Source organism: Berghia stephanieae, chromosome 6, assembly GCF_034508935.2.
Source record: "Berghia stephanieae isolate SIO BIC M18660-M18661 chromosome 6, UCSD_Bste_1.3, whole genome shotgun sequence".
NCBI lineage: Eukaryota > Metazoa > Mollusca > Gastropoda > Nudibranchia > Aeolidiidae > Berghia > Berghia stephanieae.
This window is the reverse complement of record NC_088365.1, coordinates 55,079,131-55,103,331: the sequence shown is the minus strand read 5'-3', so window position 1 is coordinate 55,103,331 and position 24,201 is coordinate 55,079,131. Positions and strand designations below refer to the sequence as shown.

Sequence of the window (24,201 nt, the reverse complement as noted above, 5' to 3'; positions counted from 1 at the left end):
ATCGAATTTTATGACAATAGTTTTTTTATAGGTCTTAAAGAAGAAAACTTTTTTGATATGGCATCAACACGGTCCAAAGCTATATTCAATTAAAACAAACTGTTTCAAAGGTTGACACAACTTTTGATAGAGGGACAGCTGAGAAAAACCAGAAAATCACGCGCCATTAATAAAAAATCTGACTATAGTTGAAACTAACAAATAAACAACACGCACACACATACGAGGGCGCCCACACGTTGTCTACGCACATTGTCTAGAAATAATCTTTTCCGTTCGACGCGTTTGGGCATATTCAATAATTGTCGGTTTGTTTGTTATTGTTAGTATCATTATTCATTAAAAAAAAAAAAAAAAGCAATCATCGCCAACTGCTGGTATTGGACAACACCAAGATTAACATAAACATTTGACATCATAGGCAGAGAAAAAAATCTCACGTTTTCTCCTCAATGTCAACGTTATCTTAATCGTCGTATTGTCTGATACATAATAGTAGATAGCAGTGAAGTCATAAAAGAAAATAATAATAATAATAATAATGTGTAATAATAATGTGTAATAATAATGTGTAATAATAATAATGGTAATAATAATAATGATGATAATGATGATGATGATGATGATGATGATGATGATGATGATGATGATAATAATAATAATAATAACTATTGTTATTATCATTATTAGTATTATTAATATCATCATCATCATAGTCGTTTTTGTGTTCTACTACTTCTTCTTCTTCTTCTTCTTCTTCTTCTTCTTCTTCTTCTTCTTCTTCTTCTTCTTCTTCTTCTTCTTCTTCTTCTTCTTCTTCTTTATTATGATTATTATTATCATCATCATCATCATCATCATTGTTATTATTATTAATATTATTATTATTATTATTATTATTATTATTATTATTATTGTTATCATCATCATCATCATCATTATTATCATTATAGTCGTTGTTGTTGATGTTGTTTTTATTATTATTATTGTTGCTGTTGTTGTTATCATCATCATCATCATCATCATCATCATCATCATCATCATTGTGACGAACGATTTTCTTTCACTGCGTGATTTCTTTATCATTCGTCAGCGTCTCATTCAAAACCACTTCAAACTTAGTAGACTATATATTTGCCAAGGCAGATTAACACCTCCAGTTAAGATACTCAAAACATGGACAGTCTCTCCAATAAAGCTCTAAAATTTGCTAACGATAAAATTGGTCAATAGGTGGGAAACCTTCCCATTGTATAACGGAACAATCGCTTTCAGCTTAAGGCTTATTTACTTGTTCAAATTGTCTGTTCATTGTATCCATATCTCCTGCTAATTACCTTTTCCAAACAAGACTCAACGTGCATCCTGAGGTTCTTGTCTCGATCAAGAGTAGCTAAAATTGCAATTACTGTTTTAAGCTCTCCGTTATTCTTTCTTACCAAAGCATCTGAATATCATTGGCTATCTAAAACAGGAACATTCTTCTGATTAGCTATTCCCATAATTCAGACGCGCTCCTTTAATTCACAACATCAAATTCATCTCTGAATTGAATCACACACACGCTAAGAAGTCCAAGAAAGAAGAGCTATCCCTCCAATTTCAAACTTGTAAAAGTTTTTCTTCCCTCGGCAGAAGGTAAAATGAATTATTGGTTAACATTCAAAGTGGAAGAGATATTACTGTGAATTCAATTTAATCTATCTATTATTAATATTATAGTTTGTGTATATATTTTAATTGTGCTATTCCACGGATGTTCGTAAGTTGGAATACCTGTACAAAACTATATCTATATGTATCTTATACTATAGTTAACATTTGTTTATGATCTATGCTATTATTTCATTTACATTCAATATGTATATTGTTTGAATGTCTGGACCCTACCGCCAATCGCCAGCCACACATCACAACCTCAATTATAATTAATAAAAATAAATTAAGAAATAATTAATACCAGGGACACAACCCTGTTAAATTCTCATCATGTAAGATAGCTCGACTGTCAGTTGATGTTTGATACAAATGTAATAACTACCATTATCATGGAGTTACTGCTTCTCCTTGCCTTTGTCGGCAAATAAAGGCTAAGTTACTGCTTCTCCTTGCCTTTGTCGGCAAATAAAGGCTATCATGATGTGTCGCTCAAGGACGATCCGGTGGCGAAAGACAAACTCGATTGGCTCTGAGACCTTGTTGTTTTAACTCTTAATTGAAGGTCCTGGTCCTTGAAGCACCCAGCCCGTGCCGAATCCCTGCCTCCCAGTCCTTGCATAGTGGTAAACCCCTGATGTCAGTCAACGCCAACACCAGAACATTCCTGTCAGTCCATAACTACAACACACTATTGTGAAGTCCAGAAAACCCTGCAAGCAGGAGCCAACCCTGGAACTAGCTGATACATTTGCCTCAGTCAAGCAAGCCGGCAGGATAAAGATAAGCCAAACGGGTTTATACCATTTTCAAATGTATTTTCCACAGACACAGATGATTAGAAACTAACTCAATCAATCAATCATAAATGAATCAATAAATAAATAAATAATAAATTAGATCCACTCAATTAGAGCTATTCTTCTGATATTAAATAAATACTTATTCTTTCTATCGTTTCCTGTAACAATCTAATTAAACTTTATGTATAGAATTGTTATTATTGTATCGTGCGTTATTATTGTCTTGACTCATTTGTTATTAATACAATTAAGTTATAAGGGACCCTAAGGCAATTCTTAATTACCCCTAGATTAAACCTGAGCCGTTGAGCTATCGGTTGGACTCGATCCCACAAAAATAACACACAACCCGCCACAATCATCATCATCATTATCATCATCATCATCATCATCATCATCATCATCATCATCATCATCATCATCATCATCATCATCATCATCATCATTATTATTATTATTATTATTATTATTATTATTATTGTTGTTGTTTTATTATATCATCATCATCATCATCATCATCATCATCATCATCATCATCATCATCATCATCATCATCATCATCATCATATTATTATTATTATTATTATTATTATTATTATTATTATTGTTATTATTATCATTATTATTATTATTATTATTATTTATTATTATTATTATTATTATTATTATTATTATTATTATTATTATATTATTATATTATTATTATATTATCATTATTATTATTAATTATTATTATTATTATTATTATATTATTATTATATATTATTATATTATTATTATTATTATTATTATTATTATTATTATATTATTATTATTATTATTATTTATTATTATTATTATATTATTATTATTATTATTATTATATTATTATTATTATTATTATTATTATTATTATTATTATTATTATTATTATATATTATATTATATTATTATTATCATTATCATTATTATCATTATTATTCTTACAGTGGCATCAGTAATTATGGTAATAAGCCAACAAACGAATTAACAAACTAACAATAACAAACAAAAAAAAAAAAATACAAACGAGCAAACAAACAAAAACGCACAAAATATTCTTTTTTAAAATATACTTATAAGGGAAAACATACACGCACACACGAAAACGCACACAAGAAATTACGCTCATACGCATACACAACTAAACACATTCACACTCACAAACACACACACACATACACACAAGCACATACTCCTACAGATACTTTGTCCCTTACGTCTAACTTTTTTTTTTATAATCTTAGGTCAGAGTGTGCAATGAGATTAGGAACTGCTAAAGATTAAAGTCATTACGGTTTCCACTTTCCATGCTAATGCACTCAAAGAAGGAAAAAATATTCCATACCATTCTATTTTTGTAGCTGTATAGCCTTCGATAGCTGTTTTGTGCGCTTAATTCATTCAGTTCACATCAGGGCCTTCTAAAAATAGTATCTCTTTTGGTCGCCTCGGTTCACATCCAAAACTGTTTTTTGACAGGCGGCCGGCCAGTTCGATGATGGCGGCCCTTCAACCATAAATCCTTGGCAGGAAGACGGTGGGGCGCAATAAATAGGAGCCTAAGTGCACATACTCGCAGATCTGATCTGCTGTTGTTTTAAAAAAACACTGTATATGCAATGTTAATCAAATAGCACAGAGATATTCTTTCTATCTTTATGCGCCCAGAGCCCTCCTGAAGAGGGGATGTTTGGCGCACTATAAATTTATACCATTATTCATTATTTTATTCTACTGTGTTGTTTAATAAAACGGCAGTGACAACTGAACGCATTTATGGGCCTGAAATGGGCCATTGTTGAAATGGACAATATTTTGCGTTGATTTGAACGTATATTATATATATATATATCCATTGCCATGAGAGCATAACAATTTGGGTTATCGGACCTGCAAATATGCACACATCTATATATATATATAGGAGTCTATTACAAGTGAAAATCGGATTCCATGACTTGAAGTCAAATAATTAAGAAACTAGGGAGCAGGCACCGGTGTAAGATAAAGATCTGAACAAGTGTGTATGAAAGGTGCCAGACAAAGCAAGAAAGAAAAATACAAGCCCCCCCCCCCCCAACCAAAACAATCCCCCCAAAAATCGAACCTCAGACCTTGATAATAATTAATAATCTAGACGGTAATCCTAAGGTCTGAGGTTCGATATTTTGGGGAATTGTTTTTTTTTCGAGACTGATTTTTTTGGGATGTTTTTTTTTTCTTCTTGTATTTTTCTTTCTTCCTTTGTATGGCACCCTTCATTCACACTTGTTCAGATCTTTGACTTGAAATCATAAAACTATCTAGTTTTTACTAATGGTGAAGGCTAAAATATATCAATAAACTATTGCATGTTTCAATCTTTAATACGGCCCAATGGATGCTTTTCCCGTGTTTGTATTTATTTTATTCCTATCTTATTAATTTCCTTTAGTAATCTTTCTTTCTGTTTTCTTTTTCATTTGTTTGTTCATATGGCTCAGTAGTGTCTATATATTGTCACAAATCCCAACACCCCCCCCCCCCCCCCCCCCCAAAGCTAAAACTTATAAACTATGCATTGCTTTTTCGTTTGAGTTAGGATTTCTTTTTTTTTTTTTTTAAGGTGCAAGGTTCTCATTGCGTTCTCAAGCTGGTCAGATAAAGAAATGGGTATTACTTTGTTGTTGCAGTTGTTTGTTTTTTGTTGTTGATTTGTTGTGTATTTAGCTTTTGGGTAAAGATGTTATTTGTTATTATTTTGGTTCTTTAATGCCATTGAATCTTTTACATCAGGGAAACTTTCTAACGTTGGAATGATAATTAGTGAATATCTAAGTAAAGGGGCAGTGTGGCTCAGCGGTACGGTCTTTGCTTCGTACCCAAAAGTACCGAGTTCGGTTCGATCACATGGCGCTGTGTGGCTTTGAGCAAGTCACATCATCCTAGCTCACTTTGCGGCTGACGTCTGGGTTAGTCCGGTCTTCCCTTGGAATAGTATAGACCATTGAAGATATATTTCCCCATAGGAATGAAAAAAAAAGGGAATTTTATTTTATATTTAAAGAAAACAACAAAACGAATAATATAAAACAGGACTAAAGGAACGCTTCCTTGAAGCCTTGAAGTGAAACAAGCGACGCGAGTGGTCGAGTGGTCGAGTGGTCGATAATTGACGCAAGGGAAATAACTGCAGTTGAGAGAGAATCTTAGTGACAAAATAATAGTTATAAGCGAGTGGTCGGACGTGGAATATTCATAAATTTCGGATCAAGCGAAATAATTACGAAACTCGAACCCAAAACTTTCCCAACCGGACAACCTCTTAAAATCATAATAAAACGCAAAGTGTATTCATAATTAAAATGTATTTCATTGCCGATGTCTAATCCAAGGAAAATGAACAAAAGGCAGAACATTTTCAGTTCAAAAGAAGCAGCCACCACTTTCAAGAGGCATGTAAGTGTGATAGTGATAGTCAACCGGACAAGGAGTTGAGTTTTTATTATTTATATTTTTAATAAAAAAAGTTAATGAATGTGAATGAATCATATTCATACTCTGCTGATGGCTTGGCTTTAAACTTAAAGTTAAAGTTAGGCTCCTGTCAAGTCTGCAAAATTGCATCTTGTCAAAAATTAAATAACTTACCTTAAAGTCTGAATGATTACATCTTTGTTTTTATTGTAGGCAGTTTAGTTTAGTGAGCAGCAGCAGTGGCAGTCAAATTTTGACCCAACTCGCCCATAGGAAAGTTGTGACTGGAAATTGCCGTTCACGTTTTGGGGGGTTCAATTAAAGATGTATAACTTCGTTATAAAGAGGAATATCGCAGATATTTTGGTATCATTATTTTCGTCTTTCAATTTCCTTTTAAATGGTGCCAATTAAGGAAAAATCCATTAATAATTCCAGAAGTTATATGAAGTTAAAATTTCGCAATTTTCAAATGCATTTATTTTTTTATTTACCGCGTGTGTTTTTAAAATTTAAACGCTTGTTTTTAGAATAACATCTAAACTTTATTCATGCCAAATTTCAGGGCTCTATATCGATGCGCAGACACCTTTTAACTCTGCGCCGAAATGCCTTGTTTACATTATCTTCTCATCATGGCTGCCGGACGATATCGATAATTATATCGATATTTAAATTTAGTTATGTATTATGTTAAATTTAGTCCATAATATTTTCAGTACTATTATTTACTATGTTTTTATTTTGAATACATACTCTCCAACTTTATTTATAGGCATTTTATAGTTTTTTGTTTTAAAAGTTTGTATATTTCTTCTCTTTGTGAAATCCGATATTAATAATATCGATATTTTAAAAATTCCAATTGCTTTAATTTAATTTTATTTTACTTTGCCATCAAGTTTCTTTCCCATATGTTTAGACATGTTAATCATTTGTATCCATATTCTAAAGGCCTTAGCCTTAATAATTATTATGGTAAGAAGTTCTATTAGTTCTGACACCCCCATACATTGAGAGAGAAGGGGGATGGGGGGGGGGGGGGGGGGGGATAACATTATATTAATTGTCAGTTCAAATGATTTAATAGCAATAAACCCAAAGTGGTTCAGAATCTTTTTAAGTATTAAAAGCCAGAACTTTCCTCCTAATCATAATAGGGAATCTGTTTCAATTTATTTGAACTTTTCAATCTACCATTTTATTTATATGCAATTAAATTGCCATAGGTAAAAATAAACTCATTATGTCATTACGCAACATGTTTATATCTTATCATTTAAATACTCTCAAACCCTTTTTTATTCTCTATGTATTAATTCAAAGAGGGGAATTATTTGCAATTGTTTCAGTGAGATATTGGGGATAAATCCAAAAGTGATATCGCAAATTGTTTCTTACGTCTAGCCGAGTTTTTTATTATGTAACATTTGCGTCATATTATGTAATAATGTGCTAATTTGAAATGTTTATCTTCCTCTTTATTAATGTAAATGCATTGTCCTCGATAGGACGAACATTTTGGTATACAATATATGATAAGAACTCCATAGTGACTGTTTTAACCATTTTTTATTAACATCACGCGATTTCGGTCACAACTTTGCAATGGTAATTTTGGGGTAAAAATCGGTCTGAAATTTCAGACTTTGAACTGCCGTAACTACATTTCTAACCAAGATAGAAACAAAATTCAAACTGTTTTGTAATCTGTGTTGCCAGCTCTTTCATATGACATTGGTTTCAAGTGTGTGAGGTACATTTAGAATTTCTATTAAACTCCCTATTTATTGTTATATATGACAAATGACCAATAAAAACCAATTTCTTTTTAATTCTCCACTGATATTGGAACAAGATAACTAGTCTCCTGTGTTGTGAATTGTTGCAGTTTGCAAATTTTCCTCAAATGGTACATCTGCAAAATATTTGAATGTCTCGTTTGTGGACATTTGAATGTGCAGTCTGTAAGTTAAGAAGTCTTCTTGAAGTGAACACCCAATGGTGATCCTTAAATACAAAATGTCTGATGGAATCAACAGCTGCAGAAGGAATTCTGCTAAAAAAAAGTCCACTCAATACGACTTGACTGATAATGTGACAGAGGAAGAATTAAGTCCTAGTGAGAATTAAAGAGAGGTAGCATGTAGGCTTGTGAGACACTATGTTAATTAGCTGCCACAATACCCAGTCACCCTAAAAAAAAAAAAATCACTTGTTGTTAGTGTATCTCATTTAAAATTCCCCTTATTCATCCTATAGGGGAAATTTGTCTCTAGGATCTATTTCAAAGGAAGACTGGATCAGCCGCAGTGCAGCGCTGCAAATTGAGCTAGGGCAAGGTGACTTGCTCAAGGCCACACAGCGCAGCGGCAGGTGATCGAACTCTGTACCTTTCTGGTACGAACCAAAGACCGTACCACTGAGCCACGCTGCCCCCTAACATGCCCCTTTAACATTGATGATGTCGACAAATGCATTGCAACTTAAGCGCAACAAGAATTATATGATTGGCCTCTTTATAGGTATCACAAGTGATTACTTAAGGCTTTTGCGCAATCATCATTTGTTTGCTTAGAGACAACCACTACAAGGAAAGGGAAGCTGAGTTTGTCCTCCCTTTCCCTCTCTCCCCCCCTGAATGAAGTCACAATCTCTAAATCTTATGTTGTTTTCTAAGAAATTATTTGAATAATGAAGGTGACCAACTTTTTGATCAATAATCTTATGAATTTAATCATATTACTTTTACTGCAAATTTATTTAATAACCTTACAAAGAGACACAAAATGACTGCTGCCCACGAAAATTTTTGATTTCTTGCATTTTGTTTTCCAGGTTGACAAAAGCTTGCATCTTCTAGGATTTCTAAACAGTACGGACAAACAAGATGTATGGAAATATTGGAAGGCTGTTTCATCAGCTGTTAAGATTGCTGTCAATGGAAATGGAAGTGCAATTTCATCCCCACCAGGGAATTATGGAGGGAAGTTCTCAAAAGAGAAAAAACATAAATGTAATCCTCAGGATGTCATCACTCTTTGTGTTCCACTAAGTCATAATGATAAAAGCCATAAACGATCTCGTATTTTAGGAATTGTTAATCAGCAAGTTGCAGATGATTATATTTATAATGAAGTCAAATATGAGACTGAGAGTGATGATTGTGGTAGTAAAGTATCAATCGAAGATTCCTCTCAGTTGAGATCAATTTCAACTCATTTGATAAATCAGATATGTCAGTTAGGTGATTACTCAATAAAATCAGAGACTAGCGTTCTCATTAATGATGAGGAAAATAGTAATAAGTGCATTGATACTTGTGCTACTTCTGGAATTGAATCATCAACATTTGAAAAGGTAGTTACCAGGTTGTCACCTCAAGCTGAAGAAAGTTCAGTTAATGACCTTTCCCCTGTAAAAATTGAGAACCCTGATATTTGTGATAACATTGAAAATGATCCAACAACCTGTATTTCCCTGGTCAAAGGTGACTCAGACAGAAGTAAGAATCAACAATTTTTGGAAAGTCATAGTGATGAAGAGACAAAGACTTCAAAAAGTGTTCAGGGGAGTTGCTGCCAATCTCACAAAGGTGATTTAAATACAGAGACAGACAATAGCTGTAATGTTGAATCAAAAGCTGTTTTTCAAGTCACAGACGTGGTGATTAGAGATTATCCTGAGAAAGGTGATGATGAAAACCATGGCATCGTGATTGTGAATGATTCTTTACCTGAAACTGAATTTTACTCTCAGTCTCCGATAATTTCTTCCACAAATGATGCACACCCTGGGACGGCAACTTCTGATCTTGTTGATTCTAGTAACTTTGTACAGCCGTATGAGGTTAAAGTCAAATTTGAAGATAGTGATGGTGATGATGACAAGCAAATGCATAATAACATGATAACAGACTGTAGCCAACTTAATAATTCAATCGAAGAACCACAACAGATTCATAAGTCTTCTGATATTGAAACCATTATATCTGCTCTTGAAGAAGAACTCAAAAAAACTAGTTCATCAAGTGGTATCCATTCCATTTCAATTACATCCAGTGATAACGGGGATGCTACAGTGGATATTCATGCTTCCTCTGATAAAGAGGACATCCAGCAACTATCCTCTGTTGCTGGGAATCAAGAAATAGTCCTGGTTCAAAATGTTGAGGATGTTATATGGAATCCATCATCTGATGGATCTGTCCAGGTTTTAAACACGTCATCTCATGCATTTATTGATGAAGTTCAGCAGGTTGCCACAACATCGGCTGATGATGAACATGTGGATGGTTCTATAGTCCAATCATCAATAGACACCCAATATGATGTTGTGGAATATGAGGTGCAGGCAGAAAAGGGCAAATCTTGTCGAGGTGTCGGAACCAGGAAAAGAAAGAAGGAAAAAGATCTTAATGAGGAAAAGTCAACCATGAAAAGCAAAGATGATTTGGACCGAACATGCCCGATGTGTCATAGAGTTCTCACCTACCCATCATCAATGGCAGGTGAGATTCATTAATTTTAAAAAAAATTAAAAGTATTGAGCTTTTTTTATAGGATCCAATGTTTGAAAATATTTCCTCAGGCTCTTTTACTAGCGTTCTGAAAAAAACCCAACTTCTTCATTTGTAAGAGATGCAGTGAAAATCTGTAAAATCAAATAATCAATGATATTTTTTGTTGAACAGGGTTGAGAATTTCACCTATAAAGGTAAAATTCTGCCTAATTTTTGCCATCCGTCATCTTCTGCCTTCACAAGATCCTATTCTAAACCACAACCACATTCATCGTAACTACCATTACTATCTCTAATAATAATGATGTCACCTCCGAAAAATTGTCATCACAGCCCATCATCTTGTAGCTTCTACATCGCCAGTATTACAACCATAAAGGCACAATATCCTAACTACTACCACTTTCATCACTATCACCTTCACAGCATCATCGTGTCATCACCATAAAAAATCATAACTACTGCTGCAAACTCTTGTTTTCAGAATATATCAACTTATGCCATCTCTTTCATCTTCCTATACATTCTGTTCATTTCAATATGGCTTCTGTCTCTGTCCTGGAATGAGACAAATTAGTTTCTGCTATGCTCTAGATGTGTTCTTTCTCAGACAGTTTGATTTATGTGTCTGTTAAATTATTTTGTTCATTGTAAGTAAATCTTTACTATTTATTGAAGCTTTTGAGAAGGGGTACCCATTTGGAATATCTATATATTATATATAGCACTTGTATGGCTTTTTTGTTATTGTTTTTTACTGGACCTTCTGTTCGAGTAATTTTTAGGTAACTGGATCTAGTAGATCAGATAGAAAGCATCATATTCACGTGTCTTATCCAATGTGTATTTATTGTTACTATTTATTTGACGCTATAGATAGAACGAAATTGACGTCACTCAGGTATTTGTTATTGTTTTTTGCCATCAATGTTTATGACTTATTCTCATGAAACTGTATTAACCAAACTGTAAACGTTCAAGGTTACACATAGTTTTGTGTGTTGGTCTTGTCATATTTCTGGATGGCAATGTTGTTAGTTTCTTAAGCCAAGCGCACAATATCTATTGAAACTGAGATAAGATCTTGCTTCATCTGGGCCTCTGCAGATCTTTGAAGAAAAAAGAAGGATTTTAGTTTTGGTATTAATACTCCTTCTAGTAAAGATTCATCTCCAATGAAACATGTGAATCTCCTTCATTGGATTTACTTCAGTTCTAAAACCTTTACTTCTCTTGCCTATTTTTTTTTTTTTTTAGCTAAGACTAAATCTGTTGACAACCCCATCATCTTCAGTTTTCGTGGCGCTGATGTGGCCTGTGAGGGCCAATAAACTTCTGTTTCAAATAACTCATCATAACATCATCTAAAACTCCATAAGAAAACTGAAAAATGTTTATGATACAGTAACAGACAAATCAGAGAAAATAAAGAGGAATCACCTAAAAACCAGTATCGACATATTACTGACCAGACATGCTACTTTGCACCACAGAGATGACCATATTGTAGAAATGACATGTATATCTCAACTAGAGTATGTGGAGTAAGAACCCATTTCCCTCCCCCACTCCCAACTCCCCATTCAGTTGTTATTCTCAGCCCAGCATGTTGCATCTCACAATTTTTATACCTTTCTCTTTTTCTCATACACTTCTTTTCTTCACACAAGTTGTTAAGAGATGCCATACCTCAAACATTGTGACAAATATTTTACCCTGTTCTTCTAGCACACATGAGAATTCATACAGGTGACCGGCCTTACAGCTGTGGTCAGTGTGACAGGAAATTTACAACCAAAGCCAACCGTGATAGGCACGAAGCAACCCATGTAGGTCTAAAACCCTTCAAGTGTATGGAGTGTGACAAGAGTTTTACAGAGAAACGATCTCTCAAGATTCATATGAGGTCCCACACAGGAGAACGACCCTTTGTGTGAGTACTTCAGTCTCCTGTAATATATTTCACATTCCACATTCCTGTACGGGTCCGCCACACCTCTATACCATCATCATCATCATCATCAGTAGCAGCAGCAGCAGCAAAATCATCTTCATCATCATTTTCAATATTCAGTAGAATTAACCTCCATCTCTTAAACTATATTTGTCCTTAAATAGTCTATGAACTTCAAATTTTGATTCACATTTATTTATTTATGTAAAATGATACAAGGACAAAATTTTTGATTTTGTTGACTTGCTTGTAGCCTTTTTGTGAGGACCCCAGTCCAATTTATGTAAGGATAAAGAAGTTAGATGAATTTAAAGTCATGAACCCATTTAATTATCAGCTAGGATTTGTTGGAGATTTTAATAGATTTGGCAATGTTCTTTTGTATGAAAATAGATTGTGAGGCCATCTTGTAAGACTTTTTACTTTATTTAGGGAATACACATTTTGGAATATACAGATCTGCCAACTTATATGAACGTTTTGTTGTACAAATTTCTCTTTTTAATTGCTTATCAACATAACACCTTTAGTGTCCTATCCAATGGGTTTACTGCAAGCAATAGCTATTGTCCATTTAATGCATAGACTAATAGAAATCAAGATAAATGGTTTCCTGGGCCTTAAGACTCAGAAGGACTACTTTTTCTTCTTTTTAAAAAGAATTTTTATAGCCAAAGGTCTTTAAAACTTTATTTAATCCCTTGGTCATATTGGCTACCATTTTTGCTCCCTGAGTACTTCAGTTTTTTATAATTTTCAAGTCAGCACATCAGAATATAAAAACATACATGTTATTCATATAACACAGCAAGCATTTAAAAAAAAATCATTTTCACCTTTACAGTAATTTCATTTAGCCTCTTTTACACGTGCATTCAGGCCTAAATGTTATGGAACTGCATTTAGAAATAGGAGTCTCATTTCATATTTATAGTCTATTTACACCAATCATCATCTTACTCGTGTTATTTTCAATGCTCAATTTGTACAGATGTACTTTGTGTCACCGTGGGTTTGCCCAGAAGTGTACCCTAATGGTCCACATGGATCGTCACCTTAATAAAAAAGGTCACTTATGTGACTTGTGTGGCAAAGCATTCAGACAGAAGAGTCAGCTGGATGTGCACGTTAAACGACACAACCGCCAGGCCAACTTCCCATGTCCAGAATGTAAAATCAAGTGTTATACTAAAGGTCAGTGTCATTTACACAGCAGTCATCGATGTTTAAAGGGAAATGGGGGCTTGACTGTGATCGATTAAGAATTATTAATGATTAAATAATTAATTATTTATGTATCTTTTTATAGTTTTTAATAATGTTCTTTTGTTTATTAACTTAAATTGAGCTTTTATATAGCGCAATATCCACTAAATGTGCTCAAAGCGCTTTACAAGGGGTCCCTGACCAACAGCAACATTTAACATGGACGGTATTTGACGCCTGTTAGGTGATATTACAATGTTTTCGGACAGAGACAGCGCTGTTAATGGCCAGGTACTCATTTTACACCTGAGTGCGGTGATAGAATGTAAGTAAAGTCTTCTCCAAGGACTCAACATGCACTGAGCGAGGCTCAAACCCAGGACCTTCCGATCCGAAAGCGAGTGTCATACCACTAGGCCACATAGCCGCACAACGATTTATGATTGATTTACATATATTGCAATGAATTGATTCAATCAATTATTATATGTATTTTTGTGTCCTATTTTAATTTCTTAGATATTTCTTTGGGGTAGGGGATTAATTTCAAAACTCATTACTCTAATTATTTACAGTGCAACCTCGATATAACGACATCGTCGGGACCGGGAAAACGTGTCGTAATAGAGGGATGTCGTTACAGAGAGGTTTCCTATGTGTGTATATCAGGAGGTGTTTTGGGTCTTGTGTAGTGAATGTATACTTTGTCATTTTCCCTCTGTAGTTTATCCGGGCCTCGTAGTCGTAGAGTATCGTCATCGTTCAATGATGATTCAATGAATGGAGAGTGGACAAAGGATTTATAAACAGTCCAGTGTTGACCTGTCACAGGCATTCATTGGGTGAAAGGCGAGCCTTCTGATTGGTTGCGGTGTTTTACAAATGTGACTATTGATTGGCTGAAAAAGAAGCGTTTTCATTGGCTACAATAAGAACTATCTCTGGGCTTATTACGAGTAGACAACATACATAGAATGGAAGATACCACTTGTAATAGTTACGAACAATTTCATGGTAGACAAACACCTTCAAGGTTTTTCGGACCAGAAATGTCGTTATACAAGGGTTTTGCTGAAATGTACGTCGCTATAGAGGGGTTTTTATTACTAATGATATATAGTAAAATAAAATGGGACCTGAGTACCATGTCGTTATACAGGGAATGTCGCTCTAACGGATGTCGTTACATCGGGGTTGCACTGTATAAGGGAGTGTCCTCCTACCATCCATCAGAGTCTCTGATGATTTTGAGAAGCTCTCATTTTGCTGCCAAAATCTGATTTAACCATATTTCTTTAATCAAAATCATTTTTTTTTTTCTCAGATTTTTTGTTATTTCCTTCCTGTCAGTAAAATACCACATTGAGTCAGACATACTGGCAAAGATTAAATAGGATGAGAAATTTTACAATTAGTGATATGTATAGGTTTTAGGGGGTCCTGATAGCTTAGTTGGTAAAGCACTCTCTTCACATGCAAAGGGACCAAGATCGATCCCGGCTGCAGTCTTGGTTTTTTCCGACCCCCCCCCCCCCCCCCCTGCCACCCAGCAGTGAATGGGTAGCTGAGTCTGTTAGATTTGGCAGAAAGTACTTTGCAATAGACTAGTGTCCTATCCAAAGGATAGCAAGCACTTGATTTTTTTCCATTTCACGCTGTAGAAACCGGGATAAACTCTGGCTCCATGGGCTGAATGGCTCTGAAGGACTACTTACTTGATATAGGTTTTAGACAATTAAATTGAGAAATTTGGAAATGGCTGAATTATTCAGGCACAGGAGAAAAAATGGACAGATGGTATTAAGTGGCTTGACCATCTAAAAGTTATTTTCTTTTCCTCATCTAGTTTTGTTGGTGCAGGTTTAATTTAAGTCGTTTATCATTTTCTCTCCCTGATACTGCTCCATAAAATCTACTAATGTACCAATGTTTTTCTTCCATCCGTGCAGGAGATCTGGACCGTCACATGATGAAACATACAGGAGAGCGACCCTTCACCTGCTCAGTATGTTCCAAGACATTTACAAGGAAACAGTACTTGGCAGATCATGAGAACAGTCATTATGGAAGGAAACCGTACAAATGTAGTGTCTGCGCCATGTCCTTTTATGACATGGGATCATGTTACAGACATGTAAAAAAACACAGGGTAAGCCATTCAATGGTTCTGATACATGACCCATTGTCTAAATTCATTCAATGGTTCTGGTATGTGACCCATTGTCTAAAGTCATTCAATGGTTCTGATACATGACCCATTGTCTTAAGTCATTCAATGGTTCTGATACATGAGCCATGTCTAAAGTCATTCAACGGTTCTGATACAGTACCCATTCTCTAAAGTCATTCAATGGTTCTGATACATGACCCATATTCTAAAGTCACTCAATGGTTCTGATACATGACCCATTATCTAAAGCCATTCAATGGTTCTGTTACATGACCCATTGTCTAAAGTCATTCATTGGTTCTGATACGTGACCCATTGTCTAAGATGTTTTATATCGGAGTGATTTAGATAGTGGTAATTGAATTTATAGTTTAAAAAATGAGACTTGGGTTGAATATTCATGTTTTATTAGGGAAGAAACTGTACAAATGTTGTGTCTGCACAATGTCTATTTATGACATGGGATCGTATTAGAGACGTATAAAGAAACACCGGGTAAGTCATTCAATGGTTCTGAAACGTGACCCATTGTCTTAAATTGTTGGAGTGATTTAGATGTTGAAAATTGTATTTATAGTTTTAAAACTGAGACTTGTGTTAAGTATTAATGCTCCATTAGGGAGAATGATTGTAGTTTTAAGCAGTGCAAATTACTAAAATTTAATATTTCCTATCATTTGAAACTGGCAGTGGGTTACATATAGACAATTTCTTCTTTGTGGTCTTCAGTATTTGAATGAATCTTCTTATATCATGAGATCTAATATTGGTAATGTCAAAATCAGAAAAGACATTTTTCTAAGGGGTCAGATTGACGGAATGCAGGTCTCATTTTCAAATTAAAATCTTTGTTTCAAAATATTGAATGATTATTTTGAGTTTGAGAAACGATTTTTGTTTTACTGACAAATTTACATCTATTCTAAGGAATCTTTGACAGATTATATTGTCTCGGGTCAATGTTTGGAATATTTTGTACTAAAATCAATGGGTTTTTTTTGGTTAGATTTTTTCTCTCACCTCATCAGTGATTTCTTTATCATTGTATCTGTCTCTTGTTCAGATATATGATTTTTTTTTTTACGTAAAAGTTGGATTTCAAATTGTGATTTTTCAAGATTCTGATCTTTTTATAATTTTTTTTTTTACAACTGGTGATGGTAATGATAATTTTCAGAGAAAGGGATATGCGACCATTACACCAAAGTTTGGAAAAAGAGTGTCATATATGGGTTTTGTTGTTTATTATATATATATATGTATATAAAATAGAATTATTGTTAACTTCTGCAGAACTATTTATATATATTACATTTTTTCTTGTTATCTCAGGAGCAAGATGAGTCTTCAGAAAAAGGAGAGAATAGCTGTAAACAAGAGGTTGCTTCTATTCTGACAGTGGACGATTACGACTCAATTATTAAGGATTCTCAAGCTGGAAAAGTATGCCTTCATTATATATGCTTGTATAAATTAGCTTTGTATCTTTATATGGTAGGGTGCATACATGCTTCCTCTTTGCATTTCATCAATTTTTGATCTGTTCTTACTGTTCAGCCAGCAGTTGATAAGCAGAAAGCAGTAAACAGAGATTGCTTAATATACTACTACTGCTACTACTACTACTACTACTGTTGCTGCTGCTACTGCTACTACTACTACTACTACTACTACTGCTACTACTACTTCTACTACTACTACTACTACTACAGTTCACTCCGGATAATCGCAACACCTTGGGATCAGCGCAAATGTTGCAAATAACCAAAGTTGCAATTAACCGAAGCTGAACGAGTGTCTACTATTGCAATATTTTACACATTAGTGGTAAACACAAAACAATTGTTGTGAACATTAGTATTAGTCCACCACAGACTGAGCAATATGATTGAATAATAAAATACCACCATATGACAGCCCTATATAGATTTGTCAAGCAAAAGCAGCTTTAAGGGGAGCGACATTAAAAATGATGAATTTTGACCTAGTTTGCTAAAAGTAGATTTTGGTGGGATGTTGCCATGTGACCATTTGTCTGCATAAAAAATTGCATGAGAACTTCATCTTCAGTTTTTTTTAGACTCAAAATAACGTATTTTGTGACACATAGTATGGTTAAATCCTGCCAATTTTTAGTTTCAGTGGACTGATTTCATGAAAGAATATCAAATAGTCTTTATAACTAAGTAAAGGCAAAAACATATCAATGAAAAATAAAAACTCTCCTCTATCTTCAACAACCAATCACTTTGTTCTTAATAATGTCATGTGGTCACAATCTAATCAGAGAGCGAGAGGAGAGTTTTCCCCTAAACTCGTTTACTTTGATTTTTAAATACGTTTTTCTCAAAACTGCAATTTTCTCCTCCCTCAGTTTTCAACCAATCTTCTTCAAACTTTCTACAAATGAGTATCATACAAATACGCAGGTCATCTAGGAGCCGGATTTTTGAAAAAAAAAATTTTTATGAGTAATTTGAAACTTTTTTCAAGCGGAATAATCGAGTAATAACTTCGAACTTAATTTTTAAAGTTTCTAATTAAAAGATTAAAAATCGGGCTTCTAGAGCGTCTTTATTTTTCTTTTTTCTACCTGTGACCACAATATTATGGCAATCGGTTGATAAACAAAAAAAGCCTTTGACTTTTTAAGATGTGTTGTTATTTTCCAATATGGTGTCGTTTCCATAGCAACGGGCAACTTTTTTCGAAAAAAATTATATGCAATCATCCTTCCCAAACAGGTACATTATGACTGTGCATAGAAGTTTAGGATATTTCATCAAATAAAAAAAGTGACCCTTTAGTGTCGCCCCCCCCCCCCCCCCCCCCCCCCCCCCCCCCCTTAATGCAAGCCAACATCTTATTTACATTGGATTCACTTTCACTCTTTTGTTCTTGACATTTGTAAGAGTCAAATAGTTTAGCTGTGATGAGAGACAAAAGAGCTCTCACCAAACTCATTGATCACAATGCACAATTGTCAATCCCAAAACAAAGGATATCGGTCAGTCTTTCTTTACAACTGTCATTGTCTACCTGTTGTAAAGACTATGTCCAGCCCCCTCGCCTCCTATCTAATGGCCACAGATAACATCACAAACCCATACTGCAAAGCCCCACTTTTCTCTCTCTAATAAAGTGGTGACACAATACTGTAGCATTAATTCCCGCTCACTCTCGATTTTTCAACTTATCACGATTTCTTCCATGATGAAATTTAATCATGATATTTTGTTAGATTGATTTCTTGAATTTACCACTTTTGAGGGCGAAAATTTGTTGCGAATAACCAAAGTTTGTTGTAATTAACCAGTGACTTTTATATATAGAATTAATTCCGTTTCTTGGGAAATGTTGCGATTAACCGAAAGTTGCAATTAACCGAGTTTCGATTATCCGGAGTGGACTGTACTACTACTACTACTTATAATAATAAAAATGATAATGAAAAAGTAGTAGTCCTTCAGAGCCATAGACCCATGGAGCCTGAGTTTATCCCGGCTTCTATATTGTCTATTGCAAAGTACTTTCCCCAGATCTAACAGACCCAGCTACCCAATCACTGCTGGGTGGATACGTGAGTCCGAAAAAAAATCTTGACTGCACCTGGGATTGATCTTGGTCCCTTCGATTGTGAAGCAAATACGCTACCAACTGAGCTAATAATAATATTGATGATGATGATGATAATGTTAAGAAAGTTCTATCAAAAAGTGCTGTATGATGTTTAAACAGTTACCGGATGCCCAACCATGGTGGATACTCGTTTTTTATATTGATAAAATATTAGAATGCAGATATCACTATCACAGTATGATTTTGTCATTTTAGAAAAATTAATTTCAATTCAACACATTCAGCCCAATCTTTCAGTTGTTCTGTTTTATAATGTTTTTTAAAAAAAACAAATCTTTTCTCCTATTCAATTCTTAATTTATTTAACTGTCATTATAAGTTCATTTTATAATTTACTATAATCATGGAATGTCGTAAATCATGGTGAACAACATTACTACAAAATAAACAAGTTTAGAAATGGAGGAAGTAACAATCTTTAATTATCTTAATGGATGATGCACTGTTCTATCATTGTTTTGTTTAGTAACTTTAACAAAGTCATTCTCGCATCTCTCATTCACCTTTAGTGTTTAAATTATCGTGTTTTGTTGATAAAGGAGAAACCTGAAATTGAAACGTCCACATTTCTGTCTTCGTTGATTAAATTGAAGCTTCCATTTCATTTCCTATTGTTATTTATTTCTTCGAGCTTCAAGCAGCAACATTTTCATTCCAAGCAGTTGGAGATGAGATATCGGAGTGTTTAAAGCATTGCACCTCTTCCACTTGGGAGACCCGGGTATGAGCCCCACTTTGACACACCATTTTGTCCTTGAGTAAGAAGCTTAGTCCCTGTTGCTCACCTTGCGATGCTGCATTGCAGCCTAAGTTTGGGTTATTTGATCTTTTATTGAGAAATAACTACTATAACTAATATTAGTGTTGAAAGGGGGATTTTTAGAAATTTATTTTGAAGTATTAAAATTTTGAATAAGAGTTTTGAATAAGAATTTGTGTTTGAGAGCTATGACGATGACAAGTCTTAATTACGATTGAAATCTTAAAAATGACATCCTTCTCAGCTCGATCATCAGAAGGCACAACTTCTTTGTTAGATTGAAATAAACACTGCTTTAGTTTGTTTGTATTTTATTGTTTTTTTTCCCTCTTCAGCTTTTGACTCTTAAGGATGGCACACAAGCATTGGTGACAGCAGTGGATACAGATGCAGACGGTGTTACAGTTTACCATGTGACTTGTGTACATGATCAACCGGACAAAGAGGATACAGTAAACATGACGACAGAGGAGAATATTATCAGCATCACCTCTAAAGATGATGCATCGACTGTGCAAGACTTAAAAAATGAGACCATGATAAGTTAGCACTAATATAATTCACAGGAAAAAAATATTTAGGAGCAGTATGTGCATAAGGCATATTAAGATTAAATGTTATACAGTTGACTCCGCTTAATCGCACAACCTCAAGAGTTTAGGTTAGTGTGTCGATTAAGCAGATTGTGTGATTAAGAGAAGAAGCAAAAATAGCATCCAAGTACCAGATTTCATGTGCCATTCATTTAGGACCACGTCTCTGAGTTTCCATACGCTTGAGACCATCATGTTCAAGATATGACCTCATTCGAAGGTGGTTTTTGTTGTTGCTTTTTGGTACAGTCCTGTCCAGATAATTCGAAATCTGATTAACCGAATTTCTTTTAAATCGAAGAAAATACGATATAATGAATTATTTTCTTCTTTTTCTATATAAAATATTCATGGTTAATTCGAATTCGAACAGTCGCTATTCTCTTTATTCGAAGTGCAAGTGCTTGCCCATCACTAAAAAAAAAAACTCTGGAAGGTCATAACGAACTGCCTGTTCTCCGTATCCACCCTCCCACGCGTTTTAATGACTGAGCTGACTAATAATAATAATAACTAGACCCCTGAGGCATGTAATGGCGTGTTGTTCCCTCTCCGTCCCACCCGCCCTCTCTCTTCTTTCTCCAAATTGACCAGCTGTCTCGCGTCATCCCTCTCTCCTTCTCGCGCTCTCATCACTAAGACTAACTTGTGGTCTGCTGGCCGCTGGCTAACAAAGGGGGTTGGTTATAAATAGATCTAACACACAGTGATAACCACAAGCTGACCAATACACGGCACGAACAATCATAGGCCACACCCCACTCCACGCGTTTCTCTTTCTCTTCTGTGCTGTCTTTCTTTATTGATCGATGGATCTAGATCTAGAAGTAGAGGGCCTACACAGCATGCAGTGTTAACTACTACTCTGTGCTATTGTGTAGCTTGTAAGTGTAAGGGCCAGGGCCAAAGCATACGTGTACAACAAGGGTACAACAATGTGTAGTCTTTCTTTCTTTGTTGTACAACTTGGCTTTCTACTCAAGCAGTCTAGGCTTGTTTGGAGACAAATCGAATTCTGATAAATTAGAAGTCATTTGCTTTTCCCACCCAATTCGAATTATCAGGACTGCACTGGTGTATTTATTTAAAAAAAAAAAATTTTTTTTTTTGGTTGTTTGTTGTTTTGTTTTTCTTTTCTTTTTCGTATTTTATCAACAACAGAATGTGACATTATTGTTTGTAAGAAAAGTAATCGTGAAGTCGATTGCTTTCTATTCTGTTCAAGCTCTTTATAAACTCTTGTCTCCAATCTCACCAATGTTGGTAGATCACCTACCAAGCATTCTTCTTGGATAAAGCAGCGTACTTTGTCTACCACGTCAAGCTTTTCAGTATTGTATCACATTCTGGTAACTCATCCTCATCTTCATTATCCAGGCATTATCGTTTGTGTGGCTGAACAGAATCCAGTAGCTCCTGAGATGTCAGTTCAATGCTGATAGGTTCATTGTTGTCCATGGTAACGAATCGATCGAATCATTATTTTTTATGCGTATTTTTCAAATATTTTTCTCCAATCAAGATGTAGCTATTAAGTGGAGAATGTGTGCGATTAAGCGGAGTAGCTATATAGAAAACATTCCGTTTTTCGGGAATGTGAAGCATATTAATGGAGTGTGCGATTAACCGATGTGCGATTAAGCGGAGTGAACTGTAATAATAATACTTTATTCATCCAAAGGAAATTTTTGTACAGACGTGTTGAACAGATATGATAATATGTAAGCAAATAACTTGATGATAAAAGTATGTATAATGTGAAAGTAATAAAATATGTAAATTGATGTGTATATTGAGTATTATAAATTTGTGTAAATAAGTTAAGATCAGTTAAAAAAAAATTGTATAGATTGCGATGATATTCCAGTAGAATTACTTTAAACCGATATTTTGGGAACCTTCTAAACCATTTCGGTTTAAAGACATTTTGGTTTAAAGCAAGTTCCCGTTTTGCGATGTTTTTCAAGGGTGGTACTACCATAGATTAATGAGGGTACTATATAATTGCTCATTTAATCGTATCATGGGTTGTTTCCCCTTAAATAAAGTTGTTGAATAAATACCATCTTGGTAACCAATTTATTTATTTTAATATTTTTGTTTGTTTTTTTTTTAATGTTTTTTTTTTTGGTGTGTTTTAAACATCTCTTTGGGGGTTTTGTTTTTCCATATACACATCTCTGTCTTGCTCAACTTTTTTTCATCGACTTCACATAGTATTTTGATTTTAAGAGTTACTATAACACATTTGGTTTCATATATGCTGGTGAATGGATGAGATTTTTGGATGATCACAAACAAAGTATTCTCCTGCATTTACAAGATGCTCAAATTGAATCCTGGTAATATCTGTGCATGATCTACAGACAAAGGTGTCACATCTTTCACATGCCAACATTGGGTGGTGGTCAGGGTCCGAGAAGTCTTGACAGCAAACTTTATAAAGTGTCTATCTGAGTTTTTGTCTTTGCCGCCATTTCGAGCACTGGCTTTGGGGTTGGGTTGGGGGGGGGGGGGGGGGGGGCTTGTCACCCAGCTTTTTAGACCTATTACTTGACATTTTCACAAAACAATAATATGATAATAAAGTTTATTTTGTATAGAGCTCAATCTCGTTGACAAAACAGCTCTAGGCGCACAAAATTGTAAAACATCATTATAAACATTTTTGTACACACACACACACACACATTTATACAAGCGCATACAGACACACATACCCTCACGACACAAACATGCACCAAAACATGCATATGCATACAGACAAAAATAGCTGTTAACATGAATTACTATTGAATAAAAAGTCATATCGAGGACATTTAACAATAATGGCAGATAAAGGGAGATTATATTATGTCATGAGAATTCTGATGTAACAAATATATATCTTACAAAAAATAGGATGTTTTATTTAATCTAGTGAGCTTCTCATAAGATGAGATTTTAATTTCTTTTTAAAAGATGACTGGGAATCCTCAACCCTATTTATCAAAATGTCTACAAAAAAGTGAAATAGTCCTCTTAGAAAGGTCATAAACTGATTTAAATCATATCTGCAGCACTCTACTCATCACCCCAGTCGGCTTAGGTGTGATCGGTTACCTACCTTTTCAGAGACGAATACTGGTTGGGGTTCCCGACCTCCCATAATGGGTAGGGAGGTACTTGCTGTGTCTTCTATCCCCCTTTATCTGTTTTCCAATTGCTTTCTGTCTTTGTCTTGGAATGAGATTACTCAGTTTTGTCCTGACCCTGGCCGGAGTCCTTCGCTGGGAGGGAAGCAGTCAAATGTATAGTTAGTTTTGATATTTTGATTCCTTGAAAATCATCTCTCTGTTATGTACTGTAATTAAAAAAAATATATTTTTAACTTATGATTTGTAAACAGTTGAGTGTATTCCTCTTAGTGAGATCTTGTTCT

General features: G+C 34.6%; 1 protein-coding gene across 1 annotated transcript; it reads left to right on the top strand.

The window, feature by feature from the left end:
• Positions 1-5,612: 5,612 nt before the first annotated feature.
• LOC144975291 (uncharacterized) lies at positions 5,613-22,872 on the top strand. The gene is made up of 7 exons (XM_078919236.1): positions 5,613-5,918; positions 8,775-10,446; positions 12,187-12,391; positions 13,404-13,606; positions 15,568-15,767; positions 17,121-17,231; positions 20,523-22,872. The coding sequence occupies exons 1-7, from the start codon at positions 5,841-5,843 to the stop codon at positions 20,733-20,735; spliced, it is 2,682 nt and encodes an 893-aa protein (XP_078775362.1). The 5' UTR covers positions 5,613-5,840; the 3' UTR covers positions 20,736-22,872.
• Positions 22,873-24,201: the final 1,329 nt, after the last annotated feature.

Coding starts and splice junctions, on each gene's coding strand:
- LOC144975291 (XM_078919236.1), top strand. CDS start 5,841: ATGTCTAATCCAAGGAAAATGAACAAAAGGCAGAACATTTTCAGTTCA. Junction 10,447..12,186: donor CTACCCATCATCAATGGCAG/GTGAGATTCATT, acceptor CTGTTCTTCTAG/CACACATGAGAATTCATACA. Junction 15,768..17,120: donor GACATGTAAAAAAACACAGG/GTAAGCCATTCA, acceptor TTGTTATCTCAG/GAGCAAGATGAGTCTTCAGA.